The sequence below is a fragment of the Abramis brama genome, assembly GCF_963993115.1.
Source record: "Abramis brama genome assembly, chromosome: 7".
Lineage (NCBI taxonomy): Eukaryota > Metazoa > Chordata > Actinopteri > Cypriniformes > Leuciscidae > Abramis > Abramis brama.
In genome coordinates, this window is record NC_139969.1 from 5,893,260 (window position 1) to 5,920,670 (window position 27,411).

A 27,411-nucleotide genomic window follows, 5' to 3' on the forward strand; every position below is an offset into this window, starting at 1 on the left:
GCCCTTCAGCAAAATCTCATGAAAATATCAAAATAAAATCCTTTCATGTATTTTTCTCAATACAAACATGCCAAATCTCCTTATATATATATATTTGTATATATTTATAAAAAAAAAAAGGAAAAAAAAAGTTAGGGCTGCTTTGGCAAAACTGCAATATAATTTCAGAAATACATCTTTGAAATTTTAAATATGTACTTTAAACACAAAGACTTAAGACTCAAATTATTTCCAACACACTTGCAGCTGCTTGCACGGCAATAGGCACAAAATGTTCGCCTTCTGGTTCTTTGACAATTCGCAGAAAAATGTTTTCAACACACAAGCAAGATATTATGGATGCTCAAAGCTGTCCTGCATTGACAATAACTTTGCTTTCTTTGTTAGAAAGTAACTTGTGTCGGATTACATTTTCATTTCCTCTAACAGTGCTTTAGGCTTAGGATGAACATGGATGAAGAATTTTGTCCGACTCAAAAGTCTTAAAAGGATAGTTCACCCAAAAATGAAAATGTCGTCATTACTCGCTCATCCTCAAGTTGTTCCAAACCTGTATGAGTTTCTTTCTAATGTTGAACACAAAAGATGATATTCTGAAGAATGTTGGTAATCAAACAGTTGATGGTAGCCACTGACTTTCATAGTAGGAAAGAAAATACTACGGATGTCAACGGCTACCATCAACTGTCAGGTTACCAACATTCTTCAAAATATCTTTTGTGTTCAACAGAAGAAAGAAACTCATATAGGTTTGGAACAACTTGAGGGTAAGTGATGAAATGAAATGAAAAAAAAAAAAAAATCGTTTTTGGGTGAACTATCCCTTTAAAGAGTCTCCTGAAATGAGTGACTATGGCGGCCTCTAGTGGTCAGAGGTGTAAATGAGAGGCAGTACTGCAGATCTGGCTATTTCAGTGCATTTCAAACACCTGACTCACATTTTTCAGAGAACAACAGTTGTAGTGCATCGCGTTGAGAAGGAGAACAGGGCAAACCAGCAGCGCATAATGTTGTAAGAGCATCATTATAAGCCCTCAAAAACGTCCTCTGCTATCAGAAAGAGAACACGCATATCTTCAAATAACAAAACAAGAACTTCCAAAATATTCCTTTGCGGTATTTTTTTTCCTTGTCGTTTTCTCTCGTAGCATGTATAAAAGCCTATAAAGTTTCACCCGTGTCAGAAAAAATAAAACAAAAATACTGCACTACTACAGGACTCAAGTAAGTTTAATGTTCTCATTTACTTCGCCAGACGCTGCTAATGAGAACCTCAGCTTGAATAAAATCCTTCTTACAACAATAAACTATTCTGAACCTAAAACAAAATTCCTCTTTCAATCCATCCTATTTAAACTATAACATTAAGATCATTTAATTTCTAAGAGAACTCATTTAGTTTAGCAACTTGTCTTGCCATCAGTCGTTTGCATTGGCTTTTCTTTCTTTTTTTCTTTTTTTTTTTTTAAAGCAAACCTCTCCAGACAAGGACGCTTATACAAACAGAACAAAACTCGCTCTAAAGGGTCTCTGGAATCGCTGGCTGGCAGGGCTTTGGTCCCCTGCTTTCTGTCAATCGGTTTTGTCAAGAGCTTCTGAGGTGTTTGGGGCAACAAACTTCAGCCGGTAACCACCTGAAACATACAGACGTGTATCAGTATGAGCGCTAAAAGCAGAAGGCTGGAAACAAAAATGTGGACACAAAGCACAGGCATCGTAGGCAGTACTTAGTACTGCAAGTAGCCTGTGCAAATAGTTCGGACTGTGTAGCTCATGCAGTGATGCTTATATTTTATATGACAGACCTTAAGTTCGGATGTTTTGTTAATCCTGCAAAATAAAAGGCTTGTGATAAAGAAGATTTGAGTGAATGTAGGAAATAGTTCTGGAGGATGAAGGGCCCCTCAAGAGGTAAAGCCCAAGGGTCTTAATGTGGCCCTGGACATGGGTATGTAACTCTGTCGCTCCCTTGAGGTTTTTACTGCCGCCACTAACAGCAACACAAGAACATTTAAATATATATAACAGAGCCAGGCACATGCTACTCCTTTCAAATTGCTATTTTTGGCAAAACGAACAAAATGTACATGTTTATTTTTCCCACATAAGGGCTTTTTGCACTTGAAATAGTTAACCCTGGGTCATTCTGAACAGAATTATCTTGCTAAGTTTTAACCCAGGCTAAAATGTATCCTGGGTATTCATAAGCTGACGTTTCCTAAACCCTGATTTAGATTCTTATTTGCACATTTGCCGTGTCATTGAGTGGATGAGCGCAGAACGCGACCCGTTTACATAAAAGCTCTAGCATTGCGCATCCTCGTATTGCCGACGGTACTATCGAGTTTATACTGAATGGACACTTCAGACTTTAAAAAGCTAAGAATGAAATGGTCTCAGCGTTTGACATTTTTCCTCTCAAACGATAAAATTAGAGTTTATATACAATGCACAGTGTTTTCGTGACTGTCTAAAGCACGCAAATATGATGCGGCGCTAACCCTTCTCCGGAGCAGGGTTTCATAACCCTGGGTTATAATGGTGCCAACTTCTCTTCTAAATTGCAAATGTGAAACGTTCCCGGGATTAAAAGCGGGGTTTATAACGACGATAACCTGGGGTTAAGCGCAGTGTGTGAAAACTCCCAGAACTGCCTTAAATTCTTCGTGGCAGAGATTCAACAAGGTGCTGGAAACACTCCTCAGAGATTCTGGTCATATAGACATGAGAGCATCACACAGTTACTGCAGATTCATCGGCTGCTCATCCATGATGCGATTCTCCCGTTCCACCACATCCTAAATGAGCTGTATTGGACTGAGATCTGGAGACTGTGGGGGGCGTTTGAGTTTAGTGAACTTATTGTCATGTTCAAGAAACCAGTTTCAGAGGATTTAGGCTTTGTGACATGGCGTGTTATTCTGCTGGAAGTAGCCATCAGAAGATGGTACACTGTGGACATGGTCAGCCACAATACTCCGGTAGGCTGTGGTGTTTAATCGATGCTCAATTGGTACTAATGGCCCCAAAGTGTGCCAAGAAAATATCCCTCACACCATTACACCAGCAGCAGCCTGAACCGCTGATACAAGACAGGGTGGATCCATGTTTTCATGTTGTTTACGCCAAACTCTGACCCGAGCATCTGAACGTCACAGCAGAAATCGAGATTCATCAAACCAGGCAACGTTTTTCCAATCTTCTATCGTCCAATTTTGGTGAGCCTGTGTGAATTGTTGGCTCAGTTTCTGTTCTCAGCTGACAGGAGCGTCACCGGTGTGTCTTCTGCTGCTGTAGCTCTTGTGTGTTCAGAGATGTTCTTCTGTTTCCTTTCTATCCGCTGAACCAGTCTGGCCATTGTCCTCTGACCTCAACAAGGCAATCGCCCACAGAACTGCCGCTCACTGGATGCATTCTCTTTTTCAGATCATTCTCTGTAAATCCTAGAGATGATGGTGTGTGAAAATCCCAGTGGATCAGCAGTTTCTGAAACACTCAGACCAGCCCGTCTGGCACCAACAACCATGTTCAAAGTCACTTAAATCAACTTTCTTCCCCATTCTGAGGCTCAGCTTGAACTCCAGCTGATCATCTTGACCATGTCTACATGCCTAAATGCATTGAGTTGCTGCCATGTGATTGGCTGATTAGATATTTGCATCAACGAGCAGTTGAAAAGGTGTACCTAATAAAGTGGCCAGTGAGTGAGTGTGAGTGTGTGTGTGTGTGTGTGTGTGTGTGTGTGTGTGTGTGTGTGTGTGTGTGTGTGTGTGTGTGTGTGTATAAAAAGTCTTAAGCCACCACCAACTTTGTCGTTTTAGCAAAAAGTTAATGACCATCCATATTTATTTTTCGCTCTCTTTATTAAGATACAAACAGAAAATACAGGAAAAAATGTACACAATAAAAAATAAAGCTTCTTCAGGCAAAAGTCAGTATTTAGTGTGACCTCTCCTGTCACAAAGCACATCTTGAACTCTTTTGGGGAGAATGTCCTGTAGTTTTCTGAAGTAATCTTCTGGTATATTGTACCAGGCTTTTTTCAGCACTTCCCAGAATTATTCTTTAGATTTAAGCTGTCTTTTATTTATTTCTCTGTCCAGGTGATCCCATACGATCCCATAATATTCAGGTCTGGACTTTGTGGAAGCTGAATTGATTGTTTTATCAGCTGTTTTTCTCTCCAAAAGATTTCACTACATTAGCAAGTGTGCTTGGAACCTGTCTGTCCTTTTCAGCATTCATAATCGCATCAATTTGGACAATATTACCAACACCACTGGCAGAAACGCAGCCCCAAACCAGGACAGACCCTCCACAATGTTTCACTGAAGCACTCATTCTTCCATCACTCTCCAACTCTTCTTCTCACATATTGTTGACATTTGGACCCAAGACTTTTGGATTCGTCACTCCATAATACTCTTTTCCACTGATCTTCATTCCAATCTTTGTGAGATTTAGCATATCTTAGCCTTTTCACTTGGTTCACCCACCGAAAAAGTAGTTTCTTGGCTGCTAAGACCTTTCCTGATCAAGCTTCTTCGAACTGTAGAAGGGTCAACAATCCCGATGATGCTGCCAGATGCTGAGCCAGGTCTTTGGTGGACTACTTCCAGCCTCGAAAAAGAAGAAACTCGATGAAGAAACTTGGTATTCCTGTCCTTTTTTGGTCCTTGACCTTTCCTGATTTTCCAAATTCCTTGAGAATCCAGTTTGATTTCTGATTTCCCTTTGAGAGTGGCCTTGCTGATGCGAAATTATAAATATATGTCTGTCAAATTCTGTGATCTTTGGCCTTTTGAATGGAATGATGTGATTAAAAGTTGGTCTTATTAGCTTCCAATGAATTAAACTCATACAACGTGTATGTAATGTTCAAGCATGTCTTGCACAAACCTGGGCCGAAATCTCCCCCTATACCCTCAAATAGGGCATTATTAGAGGGGACAGCCATTTGTTGTGGTCTCCGAAACCATAGTGGACGAGTGCACTAATTCTATCCCACATTGCACTGCAATAACGGGTGTACAGCCGATGTACACTCAACGGCTGTCCGAATTCGCTCACTCATTTTCATTCTCTCCTTCAAGTAACTGTATTAGTGGACTAACGTAGGGAATAGTGATTCATTTCGGATTCAGCCCTGGTGTAATACAGACACTGTTCCCGGGCAGCTTTCTGTGCGCGCGCTCCGAGACAGAGCCGAACACACATAAGCAAAGTACACTGTGGACTTCGGATTCACGCCTTAACTGTCAAATAGCCTCCACTCAAAGATGTCAAAATGCCATTTGGGTAAATATCCTCGTAAACACAGTCGGTTATGTCTTAAGTGAATGTAAACCATTGTTACCATTACTGTTACTCAAAACCGTTAACAAAAGACAATGATAAAATCACTCACTGCTCTTGAATGAATTTTGTAGCTTTAATAAGGATTATTATGAGCTATATTTAATGTATACAGTGAAGATTATGCAGTTACTGTATTTTACATTTGATTTCTTTATTCTCTGTTGTATGCTATTATTTCTCTAAATATACCACTGTTAGTACATCCCCCTGAAAAACTTAAAGCACTGTTTTATTTAATTAGAATTTTTGTTCTGTTGTATTTATTGTCCATTTTGTTTGTAATTCGTTTCTTTGTTCTTATTGTCTTGCTGACTGTTTACTTGTGTTCTGTAACTGTTTAGAGGACCCTTTACTCGGCTACATCAGTTAACCAAGTATTAGCTTTTGCTGAAGTAGCCTATCATTAATTGTGAAATTTTACTGAGATCTAAAATTACTCATATCATGAAATAAGACTTTGATCATATCGCCCACCAATAATCATGATTTCAATATCGACCAAAATAATCCTGATTATGATTTTTTTTTTTTCATAATAGAGCAGGCCTACTTTAAACTAACTTTTTTTTCTGTTTTTTTTTTTTTTTAATACAGCATACAAATTTCCTTTATTTTCTGGTTGTATTCTAATGTATGTATTCATTTTCATTAAATACCCAAGCAGATAATGGGGATGATATGCAAAAATTGCAAATTGGGATGTGAAAAAAAAAAAAAAATTACATCTGTCTTTGCATACTTGTGTAGAGCGTTACTCGCATCATCGTACCTGTAAGCCCGGCGTCGATGGACGGTTGCTTGCAGTCTTGAGCGTAATGTCCACTCATGCCGCAGTTATAGCAGGACACGTTGTTATTCTTCTTCATGTTGGTTCCTCCAGACATCAGGCCGACCGGGGGAAAGACAGCAGGAGGGTAAAAGCGACGGAAGGGATGCATCTGAGGCAGGCTGTAGCCCGCCTGCGATGCCATCAGGTGATCCGAGTGAGCGTGCAGGAACGCTGTAGGAGGACCACTGTGGGTGTAGAAGGACAGAGGCGTCCCGTTATTCTGATGACCCTGGGCAGGGAAGCTGTTGCATAGAGACGGAGGGAGGTGGAAGAAGGTAGGCGGAGGCCCAAACATCTGACGGGCAGGTTGGGGCGGCAGGAAGTAGCTGGGTGTCTGATGGGTGCCGTTGCCCCCGCAGGTGCCCCGACAGCCACAAGAGTTGCAGCCCCCCTGCTGCATCCCGCAGGCCTGTGGGGTGACCGGCAGACTGGAGCTGTTGATGTAGGACAAGGAATCGTTCTGAGCCGTGCTGTGTGTGACCGCGGGGGCTGGTAGGGGGCCCGGCCCTGGGGTGTGCGTGGGTACACTTGTGGGGCAAGGTCCTGGTACTTGGCTATTGGAGAGAGGGCAGGGACTGGCGCTGGCAGTAGCGGAAGGCTTAGTGTTTGTTTTGACGGGATTGTTGGTAGTGATGTTGGCGGGCTGTAGAGGACACTGGCTGGGCGAGAGGACACTGAACGCCCCCAGCGGTGGCTGTTGCTGCGGTTGAGCGCTGGCCGATGATGTTCCCGGGTCTTGGGTCAGTGGGATGGTGATGGTTATCTTACCCTGTCCAGTGTCCCTCTGGGTAGTGTTGTACTGCAGGGAGTAGGGGAGACACGCGGTCAGCGCCAACTCCACCACAGGCTGCGGAACATTCTGGGGCTCGGCAACTAATGGATTCACCATGGCAACCGCTTTCCCGCCAACGCCTTTGGCGAGGTGAGTCTTTTCAGCTGGTTCCTGGGCCGAGTTATCCGACTGACTCTCTGTATCTGAATAGACACAAGTTTAAACAATTAAAAATGTCAATAATTTAATAAAGGTATCAAACTACAGTATATGACAACAGATTAGATTTTTTTTTATCAAATTACTTTTTAAAGGATGTGGCCAATGGTTAGAGGAACACATATTCACTCATCTGAGCTTAGTATTTATATTAGCCTACATTTGATTAACCCATTACAATAGTCACTTTACAGTTACAAGCACATTTCATGTCCAACAAGAAATATTGTACCAAAATGTTTATTTTAGTCAGAATTATTGCACTCCTATTCTATTGCACTCCTATTTGGCACACATGTTCACTGGTCACGTTCACTGAAATCTGTAAAGTTTAGTTTGCATAAGGCTTGTCCACTCCTAACAGCAAAATAGAAACATTTGCATGAATTTCTAACATTTACAGATGGATAATATACCTATTAAATGTAAGTAATACACTGAGAAAAATGCCACATCTCCAATTCATTAAACAGCATCCGACAGGGCAAGTAATATTAAACTATACGCTTTAGCTATATCTTACCGGTTATTTTAAAGCCCTTAATATAAAGAATGTCTCATGTTTATGACAAATTGTATAATGCACTTTCCCCACAGCGGCTCACTATTTCGCTGTTTTTCAGATGCGTTTGTAATATTAAACTATTGTATACTGATATAAATGTTATTGCCTCATCCTACTTCATTTATAAAAATATATTGAATATGGAGGTTAATATATTTGTTATATATGTTATATGTTATGAATACATGAGGTTTAGTTTATTGCAGATTCTTTGGACAAACTATCTCTTTAAAAACACATTCTGAAAACCACATTCTGCATTTCTCCTCTTCTCTATCTTGCTTCCCAATCACTTTTCTTAGTTTAGTTTAGTTTAGTTTATTAGTTTATAATGACGTGGACAGTCCCTTTTGATAAAAAGAGCAGCTTTAGCCTCTACGGCTAATTTCCAGCTGTAGTCCCCGGCCAATTGTTAGAAGGCATACATCAAATAAAATACATTACAATTATATTTACAGCAGGGCTAAGCAAGAGGGAATAAGACATACAAACATGTGGCACACAATTGAGGCAAGCACAAACAACCAACCACAAATCGCAAAGGCATAAAAGCAGTTCATGCATTAAAACAGTACAAATCGACATACAAAATAATCACACAGGTCACACTGAAACACATACAGGACCTAACATTGAGGCAGACAGCAGAGATCTAGTGGCAAAAGCATGACCATGTCACATCAAATACACATCACATCTGTCAGATTAATGTGTGCAGTTATAATTGTCGGACAGACAGTTTTTAAGGTGTGTAGTAGCCTTTTCTTCAACTTTTATTAGTTGTCTAATAAACCGGAACAGTACATTATGAATATTGTTGGCTCTTTGACAAATTGCTTTTGTTCCTCTTTTGTAAGTCGTTTCGATAAAAGCATCTGCTAAATGCATAAATGTAGTGTAATAAAATGTAACAGCCGATAGCCTCGTGTTCTGTATACTGTCCTCTCCAATAAAGGCATAAAAAGGCCAAAAATATAACGTGTATAAAGAAAGTAACACACCTTGGTCCTCCAGGCTCTTCTGGTGAACAGGGCTAGACGGCACGGAGTTTGAGCTCTCTGATGATGTGTCCCCATACCGGTCCCTTCCGGTGTCTAGAAACCAAAGGACAGGAGAAAACAAGGTTGTAGATCACTGTAAGGCAGCAATACATGCATGCGTGATGTATTTAGAGATGCACAGATATTGATCATTATTGTTTTGTGGTTTTTGGCACAAACACCTTTGCAAGCTGCCTGGTTGATCATCAGTGCTGCAGAAGGTTTCTGGATCCCATTAGAACTCTTGACACCAGCGACTCGTCGTCCTCTATCCCTGGAAATATACAACAGTGGTACAGCAGACGTGAGCATACGCACTCCTGCTGCATCCGTGAGCACAACAAACTGTCTTAAATCATTGGGTTTTTTGGTGTACATTTTGTTTCAAAATGTTATCTCAGTTCAGACACAAAAAACAGGTCAACATTACAATCTTTTTCCAACTGATCTTCCTTTGTTCTTCTGTCCAGCTGTGAAGATTCTTCTGTCACTGGAGCAGCTCTGCAGGGAGACAGAACAAGAGCGCGTGAGCATCACATACGTAAAAATAAATCTGTGCATTACCTCAAATTGTTAGAATGACCAAATGTGTCTGTACTGTATTTGGTACTTTATTTTTTTTAAATAGTATGCAAAATAGTTTACACAATGAAGTAGTATGCTGCATTGTAATCACGTTAGTTCATTAGGTTTCAAGTTGAATTCGGTGAGTAGCGCCCTGTCCTCATGTTAAAAAACATTGATTGACAGTCCAATCAAACAGTGATTCTTCCCAGTTCATTATTAACTTATGGAAATGGAATTTGAGTACATTGAATTATAGGATACAGTATTTCATTATAGACCGTATGCACTATGTGCACAGTATGCATAGTATACTCAGTTAGCCTGGATGCCAGCCGAACTTAGCCCCGCCCACAAAATTTTTAGGTCGGGAAGTTCGGTCTGGACTCATTCCGTTGAGGAGCTATTATGCCCGAACAAAAATTGTTCGGACCAATCAAATTGTCAGGGCGGGCTTTATACGATGATGGACAGATGAGCAACGGTAACGTAATCATCCACGTCATCAACGAGCGCTTGGGTTGAATTCAAATGACTGCCGCTGAAGAATTGAGATTTCACGAGTTCACGCTTACAAATAAGTCAGATAGAATAAATGCATATTTGGCGTGCTGTCCGAGGAGAGGCTTCGGGCTCAGTATTCGTGTAGATTCCGCCATCGCGTCTGTTATAGAAGATATCGACAGCGCATTCATTTTAAAAGAGGAACAGAGAACCGCGATCGGAAAGATGAATGAAGAACATACATCACTTACTCCGTTGCTCTGATTGGTTGTAGGTCTATCCAATTGAGTGCAGAGGCATTTTTTTTCCTGGTTTGGTTGAAACACGCCCCTTAATCACAGCTCAATGGAGCAGTATCAGACTCACATTCTGACTAGAATCTGAGTATGACGACGTCAGGCTAATACTCAGTAGTATACCATCCCACAAATACCAAAGAGAGAGAAACAATTTCACAGCCTCACCTGTTCCAATTCAGTTTCTTTCTTCCAAACTCTCTCTCCATTCTGCTCACAGTTTCCTCTCCTCTGGCATTCGGAGCGCTGATTACTACAGCGAGAGGAACACGGATTATGTGACGAGAGAAGGCAACGAACATAGGCTGCATCCGAAATCGCATGCTCTCTTGAGTAGGTGCTTTTTTGAATAAGTAATTACTTCACGACCGCTAAAAAAGTACGATCTATATAGGATGAGTGTGTGTAGTATGAATGTAATCGTACTACATCCGCCATGTTGTCATTATCATGTGATCTACCAGCGTCAGTTACGTCGCTTTACTGCCATTCATAAATCCTCTCCTGTGGCCTCATGGGATAGTAAAGTCCATCATATCACACTTCAGTATCTCTCTAGAAGTATTAGATCATCGAGTACTTTTTGCCTACTTTTTTATGTGTACCGTGAATTCGGACATACTACTTTTGTCACATACTGTTTTTGAGCAACTACATAATAGGGAAGTATGCGATTTCTGATACAGCCATAGTTTACTCTACTGATCCGTACAGGACAGTCCTGATTTTAATCACATACGGTGGCCCAGAAGTATTCGGAAGCATAAGAGACATTTAATATATGAATGTCATTGAATTAGATAATAAAACAATCAAACATTTCAGACATTTTAAAGAAAGATCACACAATCACAGTTTAGAAGCAAAACATTTCACAAAAAAATAAGTTTGTTAGGTTAAAAATTATTAGATAAAATACATTACCATTAATAAGATTTGTTTTTTAAAGACGTCTCTTATGCTCACCGAGGTGGCATTTACTTGATCAAAAATAGTGTAAAAATACAAATAAATAAATTATATATATATAGGCCACGTGTATATATATATATATATATATATATATATATATATATATATATAGTGATATTATTACAATTTAAAATGACTGTTTTCTATTTGAATATATTTTAAAATGTAATTTATTCCTGTGATGCAAAGCTGAATTTTCAGCATAATTACTCCAGTCTTCAGTGGAAATATTTCTTATTATTATTAATGCTGAAAACTGCCTAATATTTCGATTATTTGGAAACTGTGATTCTTTTTTTAAAATAAAGGTTTACCCCAGTCCCGCAGCTCTGACACTGTAAGCCTCCACATCTGTAAAGGAGAAAAGACAGCGATGAGACTGCAGCAGTCAGTACAGCATGAGCACTTGCAATGGTGCTGGCTTGTGTTTCTAGGGCAGATCTGACAGGTCTGGATCTCTCACCCTCCTCTAGGCTGGAAGTCTCAGAGCAGTCCTCAGAGAAACCACGTTCAGGCTGATGGATTCTGGTCACGGGCGCACTGGTACCTGCAGAGAGGAGCACATGGGCTAGTATTACAAAGAGAGATCAGGACAGATGCTCACATTTTAGTCATCAACTGATAACATTTTCTGATTGGCCAGTCAGAAGGTTCCTCACAGTGGCTACATGGCAGTACAGAAGCATCAGACAGGAAGAACCTGGAAACATCACATCTCTGAAGGACATCCTGTGATAAAGACAGGAACTTCTCCCTGCAAATGAACAAGAGAGAGGTAAAGGCTTTTAAAATATAAAACATTTTCTTGCTGGTACAGGCGAGAACAATCTGTGACCGCATCTAAACTGTGCTACAGGAAGTAGAATCCCCTCTGGTCCTGACATCAGTGTTACTGACCCAAATACTGCCATGTGTTCTGGGACTTGAAAAGAACACTTTGTTTCATGTGACAAAAAAACAAAAACCAACATTGAACACTGATTCCCTTTGACAATTTGGTGACGAACTTCATCCAAATCTTCAATCGCTGAAGAATTTAAAACCATCTGCACACTTCTATATAATTTAAACATTTCTAGACAGGGAGGGGGTCTGGATGGGTTTAGGTTGGATTCGTTATAATCCTCTCCACCTCATGCTCACACTTTGAAACTAATACAACTAATGCTCAACTAATGCTCAACTAATGCTCAACTAATGCTCAACTAATGCTCAACTAATGCTCAACTAATGCTCAACTAATGCTCTTAAATTAATTAATTCATTAAATATAAAATAGATATACATGGCTAAATGCTGGCTATAATGTTACCCAGAGAGCAACAAAGTGTCGGCCCAGATCCGGTCTACATCTGGTACACGTGGAATCCACACATACCAGATGTGGGCTGGATCTGTGCCGACAATATGTTGCAATCTGGGTAGTGACATATACTGAAAAGTGTTTCAAATTGAACAACAACATGTACAAGCACTCCGTTCTGGAAAAGACAGAGAGCCTAAGCGATTTAAAAAGGAATGCAAAAGTATTGATTTTTTTAAGGAGTAACACAAATGTAACATGTTTCGATTAAAAGTAATGTTCCCCATCATTCGCTCAACATGAATTGAACAAAATGAGATTCACCTGAGGTTTCTCTCCAGTTCTCTTGATTCACATTGATCTCCACGACTGAGTAATCTGACGATGCCCTTCTCAAAGCCATCTGGGCTCTGCTCCTTAGGAAGCTAGAGAGATAGAGGGATTGTTTTAGGGGTTATTTTACCTCACTTTGCACAGTTTACATTGTCTACAGCTAAACAGGTGATAAAATGCCAATAAGGCAAAAAACTGAAAGATAGCTTGAAAAGGCTGTTTGGAATGGCATACTACCACACTGTGCATACTACATTTGCAGTATGCAAAATGAATACCGTGCACAGTATGAAAATTATCTGTTTAGAATAACCAGATGACCCAACTATCTATATTAGACTAAATCTGCTGTGCACAACCAAACCACACTGTGGAATACTGTCTCCTACAATGCAATGTGCCCGACCTGATCCTCCATTTCCAGTCTAATAGCTTGAGTCTTGATTCAATCATTTGATTGGAATTAGAGATGCACCGATTGATCGGCTGGTGACCGGAATTGGCCGATTTTCACGTGATCGGCCACGTGAAAATCGGCCAATGTCTGACAAATGCCGATTTTATGCCGGTCAAATGCACTCGGGCGCCGCATGATTAACATCGCGCAACATCAGCATCACGCGTGCACACGGTACACACATGTAGAAAACCTCGTGAATCACGTCCGTTCAGACCGCAAGCGCGTATTTTTTTTCGGCGTGCATGTTAATCAATGAGTGCATTCACAACGGGAGCAGGAGCAGCGCGTGAGCGTCAAGCAGGAGCGTCGCGAGCAGTGAAGCGCGTGTTTCGGCGCCGAGTCCATTTGCTGCACTGCTCACGCTCAATTAAAGGGAAAGCACACTTTTGATGGACAAAATAGCCTAAATAGGGTTTCACCAAAAAAGTGCCCAAAATGCACAGACTTTGCGTGTTTTAACAAGAACTAGAGTAGGCTATGTCAGAAAAGAAAACAAAGACTAATATTTATAGAAAATGTACCCATTTAAACTTGTTTTATTATTCAGTTTGTACAAGTGATTGCAATAGGCCTGTGTGTGTGTGCTTTGAGAAATATCTTTATACTGCAAGGCTATATTATTTTATTTTTTATTTATATATTATTTTATTGCCATTCCCTGTTTTCATACAGACGTTTAGTTTGTTAAATACATATATAAAAAAATATTGGCTATTGAATGTGAAAAGGAAATGGTTCTTCCATAACACTGCACTTTAGATGTGTGTGAACTATGCAAATTGTAAAATGTTCTATTACAGAAAAGATATAAAATAAATATTTGTGTGTGCTGTAAAGTGGTTAGAAAAAATGAAATCGGAATCGGCTAAAATCGGTATCGGCAGGTCAAACTTAATGAAAAATCGGAAATTGTAATCGGTGCATCTCTAATTGGAATGTAATTTCTCTCTCACACACACACACACACACACACACACACAAACTGTATATTCTATCCCCTAACCCCAACCCTAAACCTACCCATCACAGAAAACTATCTGCATTTTTACATTTTCAAATAAGCATTATATAGTATGTTTATTAATCCATTTCTCTTGTAGGGAACAAGTACACACACACACACACACACACACACACAGTATGCAGTACATCAGTGTTGTTGTTGTTAATTGTTCTTGTTAACTAATTGTAATTATTAATTAAAATGAAAATCTGAAAACAAAAAACAAAAAAAAACAGATATTAGATGAAAAACCTTGGCAATTAATTGATTAAAGTTTAAGTTGAGGTACTAAAATTAAAGTTTTAAAAAATAAATCAAGCTATCTGAAACTAAAAAAAAAAAAAAAAAAAAAAAAAAAAAAACATGTAACAAAATTACTAAAACCTAAACTAAAATTAAAATTAAGAATGAAAATATAAAAATAAAAGCCAATTCAAAATAAATATTAATAAATACTGTATGTAAATAATACTAAAATAACACTGAAGTACACACAATGCAGAATGCTAGTGTTCTGTTTCGAACAGAGCCAGAGAGAGGGAAATAGAAACCGAAACAGATGGATGTCCCTTGCTGGTCTGGCCAGGTGGCATCTTGCCCGACTGGATGCCACACTGGCATGTGCGCCAGATCCACGAGACTAAACGAACACAAAATACAGCACCAATTTAAGACCTGTCTCTCTGCTCACCTTTAAAAGAAAATCCTCCAACTCACGGTGAGTTTTGGTGACAGCAGTAGATGAAGAGTCTGACCATTTCACCTGCAAAAGAACAGAAGCTCGGTGAGAAGAGACTAGTATTGCTGTCATCGGTCTGGACAGAATTAATCTTTTACTTGGATTCCCCAAAGCTCATCATATTTCACCCAGACATGAATAACTGCGCTTGTCCACTTGCCACAGATGCCTTAACTTGGATTTCTTCACATTGTCCTCGGTCAAATATTCCAATACTTTGGGTTCCAGAAATGACATTACAGCAAGAGAAGATCATTCGAGCTCTTAGACTATTAGCTCATTTTCAAATCTTATGGTGTGTTAGGTAAATAAAATATTCTAATGGAATCTCCCATTGAAATATGGGCATACCTGAAATATTTAAACCAGTCTAAATAAAGACAATGACATCAGCACGGGGCGTATGCCCAGAGTCCATTCTTGCCAAACTGGGTCACTGCACTTTTTTAGGCCTCAGCATTTCAGCCGATAGCATTCAATTGGTTGAAATGAATTCCCCAAGGCTTTAGCTCATGCAAACGTTTTGTAGAAAAGAAATCAAAGTGTCTGAGCTAAACTGAAAAGAATATTTAAACATGCATAACTAACATATTTTTAAATCGGTAAAGACTAAAGTCTATTATTTTCAAATATCTCTATGGTTAAAAAATTTGGGGACAGTAAGATTTTTTTTTTTTTTAAGAAATCAACACTTATGATTATGCGCAAGGATGCATTAAATTGATGAAAAGTCATTTTTGTAACATTATAGATGTTTTTACTGTATGTACATATACATTATATATGAAGAGTTCAGATGCAAAAGCCTCTAAGTGCCATCTGAAAATTTCTTCTAGAATGATCAATTATATGAAGCTCGTATATTTAAGTTCAGTAATTTCACTGAAATGGCAATGAAAATTACCCATTAATTGCCATTTAAGTGAAATTACCGAACTTAAATAAACGAGCCTGATAAAAATAATCATTCTAGAAGAAAATTTCAGATGGCACTTAGAGGTTTTTGCATCTGAACTCTTCATATATATATATATATATATATATATATATATATATATATATAAGCCATTTCATGTTTGTGGATTTACAGAAGAAATACACAATACATGTTTAAATAAATTACAGCCATTGTGAAAGCTTCATTCCATTCCAGATATCCACTCAAAAAGACTTGATTAGATGATGTCTTTAATTGCGGCAGTTCCTCCATCTCAGACAACAGTGTTTATCTGTAACTCCAAACCGGCTCTTTCAACACCCGGGTAGCCCATCGCACGAGTAAATATTTTAGCCTTAACAAGGGCTGGCACGCGGTTTGGTCTGCTTCTCCAGTGAATACTGATGTCTTAATCGTAGGGTTTGGCGAGACACAGGTGGTCAGGGTTCAGTGGTAAGCCTGGGAAAGGGTGGAGAATCCGTCTTACAGTGACGCATGGGGATTTCTGATTGGGATGCAACTCACATTAAGTTGGAATTCAAGACTTGAAGACAAACAGAGTAAAAGTAGTGGCTCGAATTTGGGGGAGAAGACAGATTTCCTTGTTTTGTTTTGACTAGAATGGTTAAGGTGAACTCATTCTGGATTGGAATAACGCCGCGTACTAACCAGGCGTGATTGTGCACAAATCACAGCATCTAAAGATTTTATGTTCACACTGAAAATAAAAACATTTCATGTTTAATAATATGAAGTAACAGTAATTTATGCAATTTATGATGATATCGAAACAAAAGTGACAGAAGCCATGTTTCCATCCAAAATTGCGAATTTAACTTTTAAACATTTGCAAATAAAACACCGTTTCCATCCAGCGAGTCGAAGAGGACAAAATCGTCACTTCCTGATAAACTGGCGCTTAATATCACTAAGAAAAGTAGGAAAAGACACTGTATGTTAATTTTCATATATGATAAATTACTTGTGTCAGAGCGCGCAGACGAAATGCAATAAACATGCAATCTATCTTGCTTTCGGAGGCAGATGCTGTTGTTTGGGAACACAGTCATGTAAGAGAGTTCTGGGAGGGAAATCTACCGAACCACTTTGACGAAAGACTTTGCGCAGCCATTTCAGAACAACCAAAACAGCATTTCAGATGCTGTGAAAAAAAGATTGTTCCGCTGGTGTCCGGTTATGCCATTCCATCGAAAGTCACATGACTTTTTTTTTTAAATACGCATCGAGGAATTTATTCGGTAAACGTGTTTCCATCGAAGTTGATGCGCATGTTTTCTCATCGGATAAAAATGAGTCTTTAAGCGCATTTTTAGAGCATCTTTATGCGTTTACATCTAGCAGTTTTGGATACAATATCCCCAAAATGTGCATAAAAATAGGACTATGAAAACATAGCTACAGACAGATTGTGATTTTAAACACTTAAAAGTCTCTGTCAGCACTGTTTTCTATCTTAATATATCCTGGGGAAAGTAGAGCAAAAGTCATGTCCTCAATACGTCACCTTCCCACTTCAGCCTCCAAACAACCTTTAGGTTACGAAAACTGAACAACAGCCCAGCAGACAGACTGTTATGGAAGTTCTGTTTATTTGTAATAAATGAAGAATTTTTGGTCACTGAACATTTAGCCCCTGAAATAGAATAGTTGCATAATAACGTTTTATTTACTTGTCAAAGCCAATTTTCACTCGCACCCTGTCTGTAAGTTTTAGGCAGACAGCTCAGCATGACCTTTTACAAGACCAGATTAATAGTGAAATTGTCAAAGCCATTTTAAAAGTGGAACTAGTTCATGCATCCTAAAAACACAACGCTCAAAACAAAAACAGAATGAGTCATGGCGCAACAGCTAAAGATGCCAGTCTTGATGAGTACGGCTGTAGGAACGGTTCTAACGGTCAACTTAAAGACTGATGTCTTAAAACCAGTCCATCAACATGACCAAAGCCTAGTTAGCGCGGACTCTATAGTTTTTCAACTTTTCACCTTCAACCACCTTTTCACGGCCAATAGACATATTCAGGCGCTTAATTTTTCTCATTAAATACTGTTTCACTCGAAAATGCGACACAATATCAAAGTATAATGGGTTGTGAATAATAGACCAAATAGACTATTTATTCAAACTAAAAATGCAAAAATGACTCTCTCACTTATCAAAGATGTCAGACAACTGCAGAACAGCCCAAACAAAACATGCAAGATTTTCATCTTGCTTTCCTTAGTTTCATATTTTCCTTGGTGCACTACAATGATTTTTACATGATATTTATTGTAGCTTTTGTGATAAAACTGTATTGTAGGATTCCAGGGCAGTTTTGACCCCTGAAAATTACACGATACATTAAGCAGAGGAAAAGAAAAGCACTTCTCTCAGTCAGGCCTCTCTCTCTCTTTCTTTCTCTCTCTCTCTCTTTCTTTCTCTCTCTCTCTCTGGCTGTTTTGGCACTGATCCATACTCTCACTGTGAGCCGAGCCAAAGCCTCTTTGGTGAGGCTGTCAACTCTATATCAACAACCGGATGTTTACAGCTCAGGCTTTGCATGTTTCCTCACTTGTCCCAGAGAGACAAGAATCTCATGTACACAGCCGAGAGCTCAGCTCAGCTTTCAGGACATGTCTGGAGACATAGAGGCTGAGTGCACGTTCATTTTAAGGCCTTTTTAACACCATGAATAATGCAAAGCGTGTGTGCAAATCTAAAACAACAGCTTCGACAAAGACATTAACTGTGATTAACTGTGAATTGATTCACATTGCACCTACGCAACATCAATGTTCTTTTTAACCAACCACATTAACACAAATAAAACAAATTGTTTTAAATTCAAACTTTACTGTACAGCGTATTTTCGAGTGGAACATGATATTCAATGAGGGGAAAAAAAAAAATGTAGTGTAGGACTTTGTCCATCGGGAATTGACTAAATCGTGAAACGTGGGTGTTAGCATACCAGACTGTGGCCAGGCGGTTTGCTATTGAAAAAACATGTACAATAACACCAAGAACATGAATTAAGAAAGTGAATGGGGTCCATTTTGATTTCATGTTGAACCTTATCTTTTCCATAGCAATCTAAGCCCACTCCATATAGCTGTATAATATCAAATACATCAAATATTAAGGATGCAGTAATATTAAAATTCTGGCAGATATTGAGATTAGATAATGATTATGGTTATTGTGTGGCCTAAAGAAAATGTATTTTAAAAATGATTAAAACTCTATTATATTTAGCAATGATTGTGCGGGGACTAAATTTGGCGATATGACTACAATCTTATTTCACAATATGAGAAATTTTAATTCACGATAAAAATATTTATTATAATAGTTATTTTTGTCACTTTTTTTGTCAAACTCTTTCTGCAATCCACTTTGCATGCAAATTGGAAAAAACGCTGGAATTTATATGGAAAAATCAACGCCATCATTACGGTTAATATCACTGTGTAAGACGATCACTGAGGAAGCCTCCAGAGCTGAAATTCAGATAATAGGCGTTTCATTTCCGGCACACACTGTAAACAGTAGACCAATTACAACAGACTGGGCGATCTGACCAATCAGAGCAGAGTAGGCTCTCGGAAAGGAGGGGTTTAGAGCGACTGAATCCTTTATTGAACCGTTTCAGACGCTGAGAAAAAACATATGCTGCTTATGCGAAAATGTAAGTCTTTTTTGACTTCAGATTAGGGGTGTAACGGTACACGTATTCGTATTGAACCGTTCGGTACGAGGCTTTCGGTTCGGTGTTCAGTACGCATTTTCAAACCGAACGGTTCGTTGGACCATTTTTCCTGCCGACCAAAATTTTGTTATTTCAAATGTAGGCGGGTCGCCTACATAAGAGAGTAAGTAAGAGTAAGTAAGTAAGAGACGCTGGCGCGACCACAACATTGTCCAAGTAAGGGTTAATCCTCCGCTGTGCGTTGGACGGTTCACGCCTCGCCGTCGTCCATTAATACCTGACAATGGACACCTCGAAGGGCATTAACCCGCTCATACCATGGTCACTTGCCAAATAACACATTTTTAAAACATTGGTTTATATTTTAATTAGTTTTACAATCGAAATCTAAAGTTTTTACTAACAATAACTTGGTTTCCCTGGTTACGCCTGACGGTTTATTTACTAGGTGTCCTCTATCACTTTTGTAATGGACACCCTGCAGCCAATCAGAATCGAGTATTCACCCAAACCATGGTATAACATCAAATGGCAAACGTAATGTAAGTGGAACGAAACTGAGCTACTCGTTATTGTGTGGTTGACGGACCGTTTATCAGTTTGGACCAGTGCAGCGCGAGCCGATCTTGATCAAGCGACACTGTTACTACACAGCGCTAAGAGATCCAGTAAAGAAATCATTTGAATTCGCCACTTAAGTAATAACATTGCTGCGAGATCTAGTGAGAAACATTCACATTTCTCTGTTATTAACGGATCAAACAGCGCATGGAAGCCAGGAAGAAACATTGTGCCATGAATGAACTATCCAGTGTCCACAGATCAGCAACATTCACTATGGATTTACTGTAGTAACACTAACTGCAACCATGGAAGTTTGGCAGGAATAGTAGGCTATAATGCTTTCAAGTAAAATTACGTTGGTTTTATTTTGACATTATGAATAAAATTCCTGCCCTCAAATGTTAATCTGAACTAAAAATAGACCTTTGTTTATAACTACTACAATATTAGGCTACATTTAATTTTTTTACATTTCACAGGAGCTGTTTTGTTTTATATGCTCCTAAGAAGAGTCTATTATAGCTCCATCATTGCTCAAAGTAAAAAAAAAAATAATATCATAATTTATTATGTTAGTTTTAATAAAAAAAATCAAAAAAAAAAAAAAAATCTCTGGCATTTCTTTCTTTTTGCTGTATCGAAAACGTACCGAACCGTGACACAAGTGTATCGTACTGAACCAAACCGTGAGTTTTGTGAACCGTTACACGTTACCCTACTTCAGATGCATATAAATCTTTTGTGGGAGAACTTTTAAAATACCATAATGGGGCACTTTAAATTAGAATTGAATTCAAATTCATTAATACAGTCATTTGAATTCGGTGGAAATCTGTAGATTCTGTGCAGACCAACCAACATTTATTTTCTTGCTTTCTTAGGAGACTCTTACTTACCGTTTTGACACACAACTATGGGTGCATGTCATTCTAAATCATTTTCCACAAGTGTGAAAATCCTGGAAGCTTCTTTTAAATGAAATGTCAGTGTTGAAACTCGGCCGTCTCTGAGGGGTTTTTGAACTTACCTCGAAACTGTACAGCCTGCCTTCTCCTCCCATAGTAACCTCCTTCAGAATGATCTTCTCAATGTGCACCACTGCAACATCAAAGAACATCATCGTTACAGGGCTGCAAATGTGGCTTTATTCTTTAAGGTTTTCAACATGCGACGGTGAGATACCTTCCCTCGGCGTCGTGCCACTGAGGTGTGGACTGGCGTTGCTGCAAAGAGTCCAGTCTACGTCATTCTCCCGGTGTCGACAGAGGAACCCCGGCCTGGAAAACTGGCTCTGTCACAGCGAAAGAAAATTAATTAAAAAGGTGAGTAAACACATTAATTTCCAACATCACACTTTCTAAAAAGGAAAATAGACGCAAGTTTATAATATATAAATTTATATACACTGTAGGTTTATTGTCCTTTCCACACTAAAAGCAAAAATGTAATGTTAAGCAACAAAACAAAAGCCATATTTGATGTTTAATATACAGTTAAGTGAAGGAACCAACAAAAACATTTGGCTAAGGTGACAAGACTCACCCGACTTCACACCTATTGTCATTTTGTCTCCTAAAATTGCCTACTTTATCATGTCAGAGCAGGTTAGAATAAGTTATGAAATTAATTAATTAATTTTATATATATATATATATATATATATATATATATATATATATATATATATATATATACATACATACATATATATAGTTGATAACTGATATTTTTTAATGGACAATATCCATCTAGTACACAGCAAGATGGCCATTATAATGTCAATAAATATAATAAAAATTAATGATAGCTAATGAACTGCACAAAGAAAATGCTGAATTTAAATGAACACTTAAATATTTACTTAAACTCAAATACTTTGGAGATGCATACAGAAAATGTGTATTATAATTTGCCGGCTGTCGGTGGATTTTGTTATTGGACACTACACCACTTCAGTTAACCAATCAGGTGCAGTTATAACCTGTTAATCAATATACAGCATATAGCCCACATGTTGCTGTATCACTAATTTAATAATTTCCTAGTTTCAAGACATTTCGCTGGTGTTTTTTTTAAAACAAATCTTTTTTTAAAACTGATCTAGAAACCTGACATTTCCAAATGTGGGCCGTAAATCAAAGCACTGCATATGAGGCGCGAGACTTACACAATCAAACCAAATGAAAGCCATTCACATTCAGCCATTCAAAATATGTCAATTACTTTGAGTGAACCAAGTGATCCATCGTTTCCTCTTGTTTTATAGCAATTGAGCATAATGCTACAGCGTACATGTCCACGACTCATCGCCATCATTTAAACCATTAACATCATTCTCAACTTGACATCAGCAACAAACAACATACATTCATAAACAGACAATGTCATTTTGGAGACCCGATTCAGTCTAATGAGTGCGACGAAAACCCCCACACATGGCCTCATTTACAAAATGCAAAGCCCACAATAAAGTCATTCACATGGAGATCAAAGGAGATCAAGGAGGATAGCATTGAACCACAAGCCTATAAGACAGACGAATTTAGCAAAGCAAACGTCCCATCATGTACTTGTGTTGGATTAAAGGCTTTGTAGATTTGAGATAGCACAGTCCATATTCCTATCAAGGAGGAATAAGGAATGTGCTATAATTTGCTGACACATATAACTCACATTAGATAACCAGGCAAAAAAAATAAAATAAAAATATTGCAATGCCATACCACTTGTTTGTAAGATCTCACGGTTTCTGTGTTAATGGAATATTTGTTTATTTAATGTTGATTAATAATTAATTTGATCACAGTATTTGCCGGGATTTTTCCTGTCAGTGTCTTGTTTAAGAGAGACACTTTACATGACTGAACATATTGACAGCTGTCAATCATCTGACATGAGCACATGTATCCTGTAGATGTCTGATACACCTCTGGCTCTCCCTAGTCAAAAACAAACAAACAAACAAACAAACAAACAAAGTCAAACAAACAAAAGGAATCCTATCGGAGTATCTAAAAGCAATCCGAGATGGAATTTTCTTCCAAGATTCCAAAAGAACTAAACAAAACTGCTTCTTTAAGAACTCCCACCAAGACCAGAACAGGAACAGGCACCTGCAGAACATCCAATGGAATGTAAATAAAATCTTTCAGGAGCCATGTGATTCCTTTAACTGCCCAAACAGTGAGACATTATTCCAGCACAAAACATTTAGAACTTTAATAAGCACTGCACAATATCCAATAAGACTCTAAAAATTAAATAATAATCGAGAAATCTTGTAGGAGTGTCAGTTTATCCAGTAGGATCTTATTTGATCCTTTAGGATTGATTCGAAAGCATGATAGAAATTCCAACAGGAATCCAGCACACATTCCTTTTTTTTATGCTAGAGGTTATTCAGTTTCATGAACCAGGTTAAGTGGCGGTACCATGGAGCACTGATGGCATGATCACATGATAACACCATGGTATTTTGATATACTGTCTATATACTAGTATTGGCATAACATGTTCAAATTATACTATGGTACTTTTTGTTAGTGACTTTAAATCTTTACATGATTCATATTGGTACAGAATGGTATGTATATGCTTCTCCAAGTGTTTTGGTCATTTTTATTAGTAACTTTGGACAATATATGAAAAAGTATCATATTACTTACTACCATGTTTTGGACATACCATAGTAGAACCATAATATTCCCCGGAGTACCATGTAAATACAATGATACATCAATTTCAATACCTTAGGATATATACGTATATTTTTTTAAATTTAAAGGTTTAGGTTTAAAGTTCTGAAACATTACCATTTCTAATGTTTCTGAAAAAAAGTATCTTATGCTCATCAATCCTGGATTTATTTGATTAAAAAAACAGAAAAAATTTAAAATAATATTCTATTTTAATGTAGGCTACTTTAAAATATAATTTATTTCTGTGATGCAAAGCTGAATTTTCATCAGCCATTACTCCAGTCTTCAGTGTCTATCAGAAATCATTCTAATGCTGATTTATTATCAATAGTTTTTTTATAACCTGTGAGACCCATGATTTTTTTCAGGATTCTTTGATGAATCAAAAGTAAAAAATAAAAAAAAAGAGCAGCATTTATTCAAAATAGAAATATTTTGTAACAATATACAATACTGTTAAAAAGTCTGGGGTAAGCAATTTCTTCTTTCTATTTTTAAAAGAAATGAATACTTTTATTCAGCAAGATGTGTAAAGAGTGTACATAAAAAGTGATAATAAAGATTTATATTGTTAGAAAACATTTGTATTTTGAATAAATGCTGTTATTCCTCAATTAATCCTGAAAAAAAAGTATCACAGGTTCCAAAAAAAATATTAAGCAGCACAACTGTTTTATAACATTGATAATAATGGAGGAGCAAATCAGCATTAGAATGATTTCTAAAGGATCATGTGACTCAGAAGACTAGAGTAAATCCAGCTTTTCATCACAGAAATAAATTAAATTTTAAAGTATATTAAAATAGAAAACCATTATTTTAAATTGTAAAAATATTTCACAATATTACTGTTTTTTTCTGTATTTTTTTATCAAATAAATACAGGCTTGATGAGCATAAGAGACTTCTTTCAAAAACAATAAAAAATAGTAATGTTGGTATATATATATATATATATATATATATATATATATATATATATATATATATATATATACACACACACACACATATACATACATATATATATATGTATGTATATGTGTGTGTGTATATATATATATATATATATATATATATATATATATATATATATATATATATATGTGTGTGTGTGTGTGTGTGTGTAATATAAATATATGTATATACATATATTTATATTACACACACACACACATATATATACATATACATATATATATATATATATATATATATATATATATATATATATATGTATGTATATGTGTGTGTGTGTGTGTGTATGTATATATATATATATATATATATATATATATATATATATATATATACACACACACATATATATATATGTATATGTATGTATGTATGTGTGTATATATATATATAAACAAATAAATAAACAAATAAATAAATAAAGTACCATGGTCTTACAATGTACCCTGGTAACAGTTACTGTCACATGAATTTTCTGTAGGGGTGGTACTTCCAACTTCCATCGTATATTTTGGGGAACGTGATCAAAACATTAAATTACCATAGTATTTTTGCCACTATTATTATTTGAGGTAAATATCACACACCCATTTTTGGAGTCTGTCCAACTGCGCACGCAGCTCTACCCGCTGATGGAAACTGAACGCCGGGTGTAGCGAGCCCATCATGAAGAGCAGCCGCAGTTGGTCCACCGTCTCCGGCTCCGGTAGAGCCCCGCACATCCCCGCGTCCATTCGACTCAACGTCCTGAAGAGAATCCCAGCGCATTCCCTGCTCTTGGATCCGAGCAAAGACAAATAAACAAGCAGTTTGGACAGCACCACGGGGTCGCTTACGTCCACCAGCCCTTCTAGATCAGCGGGGCAGTTGGCCCGGATCTCGAAGTCCCGCAGGACGCTGAAATCTCTCCGGGCCAGATCCTCCAGACAGGCGCCGAAGAAGCGCAGCTCCAGCGGCTGACACATATGCAACAGCCCGCAAAGCAGTTCCACGCGTCCGGCAGGGTTCAGTTGTAAGCCGAACCACTCGAACACCGTCTCCTTATCGAGCGGAGCCGCTCCGGTGCCGCTCTCCCGTTCGGTTCCGTTAACGGAATTCAAGTCGCATCGGTGATTTTCGCCTCCCGCCGCTCGCAGCTTCATCTTCATCATTATCAGCTCTCAAACACGATCATCAGAGATAGAAGTCCATGGATGGTGCTTTCCGGACAATATTTCGGCATCAAAACACGATGAAATTCCCGAGTTGGGGCTGGAATTTCGTTAAAATTCGCCGTCGGTAGTGTGTGACGGTGTGGCTGTGGTCAGTTTGCCAGAGATTACTCGCCTGCCGTGCCTCCAGAATATCCTGTCAATCATCCGTGACTCCACCCACTCGACTCGAGTCGCAGGGTCCTAAACTCCCCCTTTTGCACTCATTTGGCAGATCGAAATATAAATTTTTATGGAGTGATTCGATATACAAACTATAACAAATATAGTTAAATAATTAAATATATTTATGAAACACTAATTTAGCAAAATACAATTAAATATTACAATGATTAATTACATAAACCACAAGCTTATTTTTCTCATAAATCCATAATCCAGACATTTAGAAATTGATGAGGTCAGGACATGAAGTGAGTGTGTATGATTTTAGGCATATTTTTAAGAACTTTATTTTATTTTATTTGAGTTAAAGTTTTTTTGTTTTGTTTTTTTTAATAAAGGCACACATGAAATGTAATTTTACGAATCACTTTGAACCACTAGGGGTCCCCGAGCCCAGGAATTAGTTATGCAAGTATGTACTCAGTGTAAAGACCATTGTATCCACTAGAGGGCGACATTGTATAGCCGTGACATGCATATTAATATTTCAACAAGCACTTTCAACTTCAAGAACATGTAGAGTTAACATTATGGAAATGTCATAATAACCACTCTCCCCAATACCACCATTTCACTGAATTTATTAGGACAAGCAGAAACATTCCTCCTTCTTCATTCTTGAGATTATATATCATTCATTTCCAGTGCTTTTCCACCCTAGATCCTCGACACAACAAATGCATTGTAGTTCAGCGTCATTACATCATATTCAAAACACTACACACCATTAAACTAAACTCACATGCTTCAGTTGAGTTGAGTTGTTTATGTCTTCTCTATTTTTGTCTAATGTGATTCCTCTGGTAGCTGGAGAGGCCCACCTTTGATCCAAAATAGCTCTGTTAATATATAAATGTGTTTGAACAGCGGATATGTGTACAATTCTGTGGTGTATAAATATATACACAGGGACGTTTAGCAAAGCAGCTCACAGGTACATATTCCTTCCCCAGGTACTAATGTGGTTGGATGTGCTACTTTCTTTCTAAACATATTTTCATTCATAAACAGCCCAATAGAGAACGACGGTGGTCCCTTTTTCACAGTATTGGGATTCAAAGGAAGCCAACATCTGTGTTTAAGTATCTGGCCTAAACAGATGGAAACAAACTATGTGCTACTGGAAGAATAAAGACATATTCTTTGCTTTAACACAAAAGACATGCACAGACATGATGTTAATGCA

At 37.9% G+C, this 27,411-nt stretch overlaps 1 protein-coding gene across 1 annotated transcript; it reads right to left on the reverse strand.

The window, feature by feature from the left end:
* Nucleotides 1–1,437: 1,437 nt before the first annotated feature.
* zcchc2 (zinc finger, CCHC domain containing 2) lies at nt 1,438–27,166 on the reverse strand. The gene is made up of 14 exons (XM_084119719.1): nt 25,437–27,166; nt 21,356–21,464; nt 21,201–21,271; nt 14,910–14,981; nt 12,747–12,847; nt 11,779–11,873; nt 11,583–11,666; nt 11,434–11,470; nt 10,316–10,400; nt 9,214–9,284; nt 8,966–9,057; nt 8,745–8,837; nt 6,128–7,162; nt 1,438–1,634 (listed from the first exon to the last, which is right to left on the reverse strand). Exons 1-14 carry the CDS (start codon nt 25,998–26,000, stop codon nt 1,573–1,575), a joined length of 2,571 nt encoding a protein of 856 aa, XP_083975845.1. The 5' UTR covers nt 26,001–27,166; the 3' UTR covers nt 1,438–1,572.
* Nucleotides 27,167–27,411: the final 245 nt, after the last annotated feature.

Excerpts from the sequence above, each read along its gene's own strand:
- zcchc2 (XM_084119719.1), bottom strand. The coding sequence starts at position 26,000 with ATGATGAAGATGAAGCTGCGAGCGGCGGGAGGCGAAAATCACCGATGC. Across the intron at positions 9,058-9,213 it reads AGATCAGTTGGAAAAAGATT|GGATAGAGGACGACGAGTCG; the intron begins GTAATGTTGACC and ends GTATATTTCCAG. Across the intron at positions 1,635-6,127 it reads CATCGACGCCGGGCTTACAG|GTGGTTACCGGCTGAAGTTT; the intron begins GTACGATGATGC and ends TGTATGTTTCAG.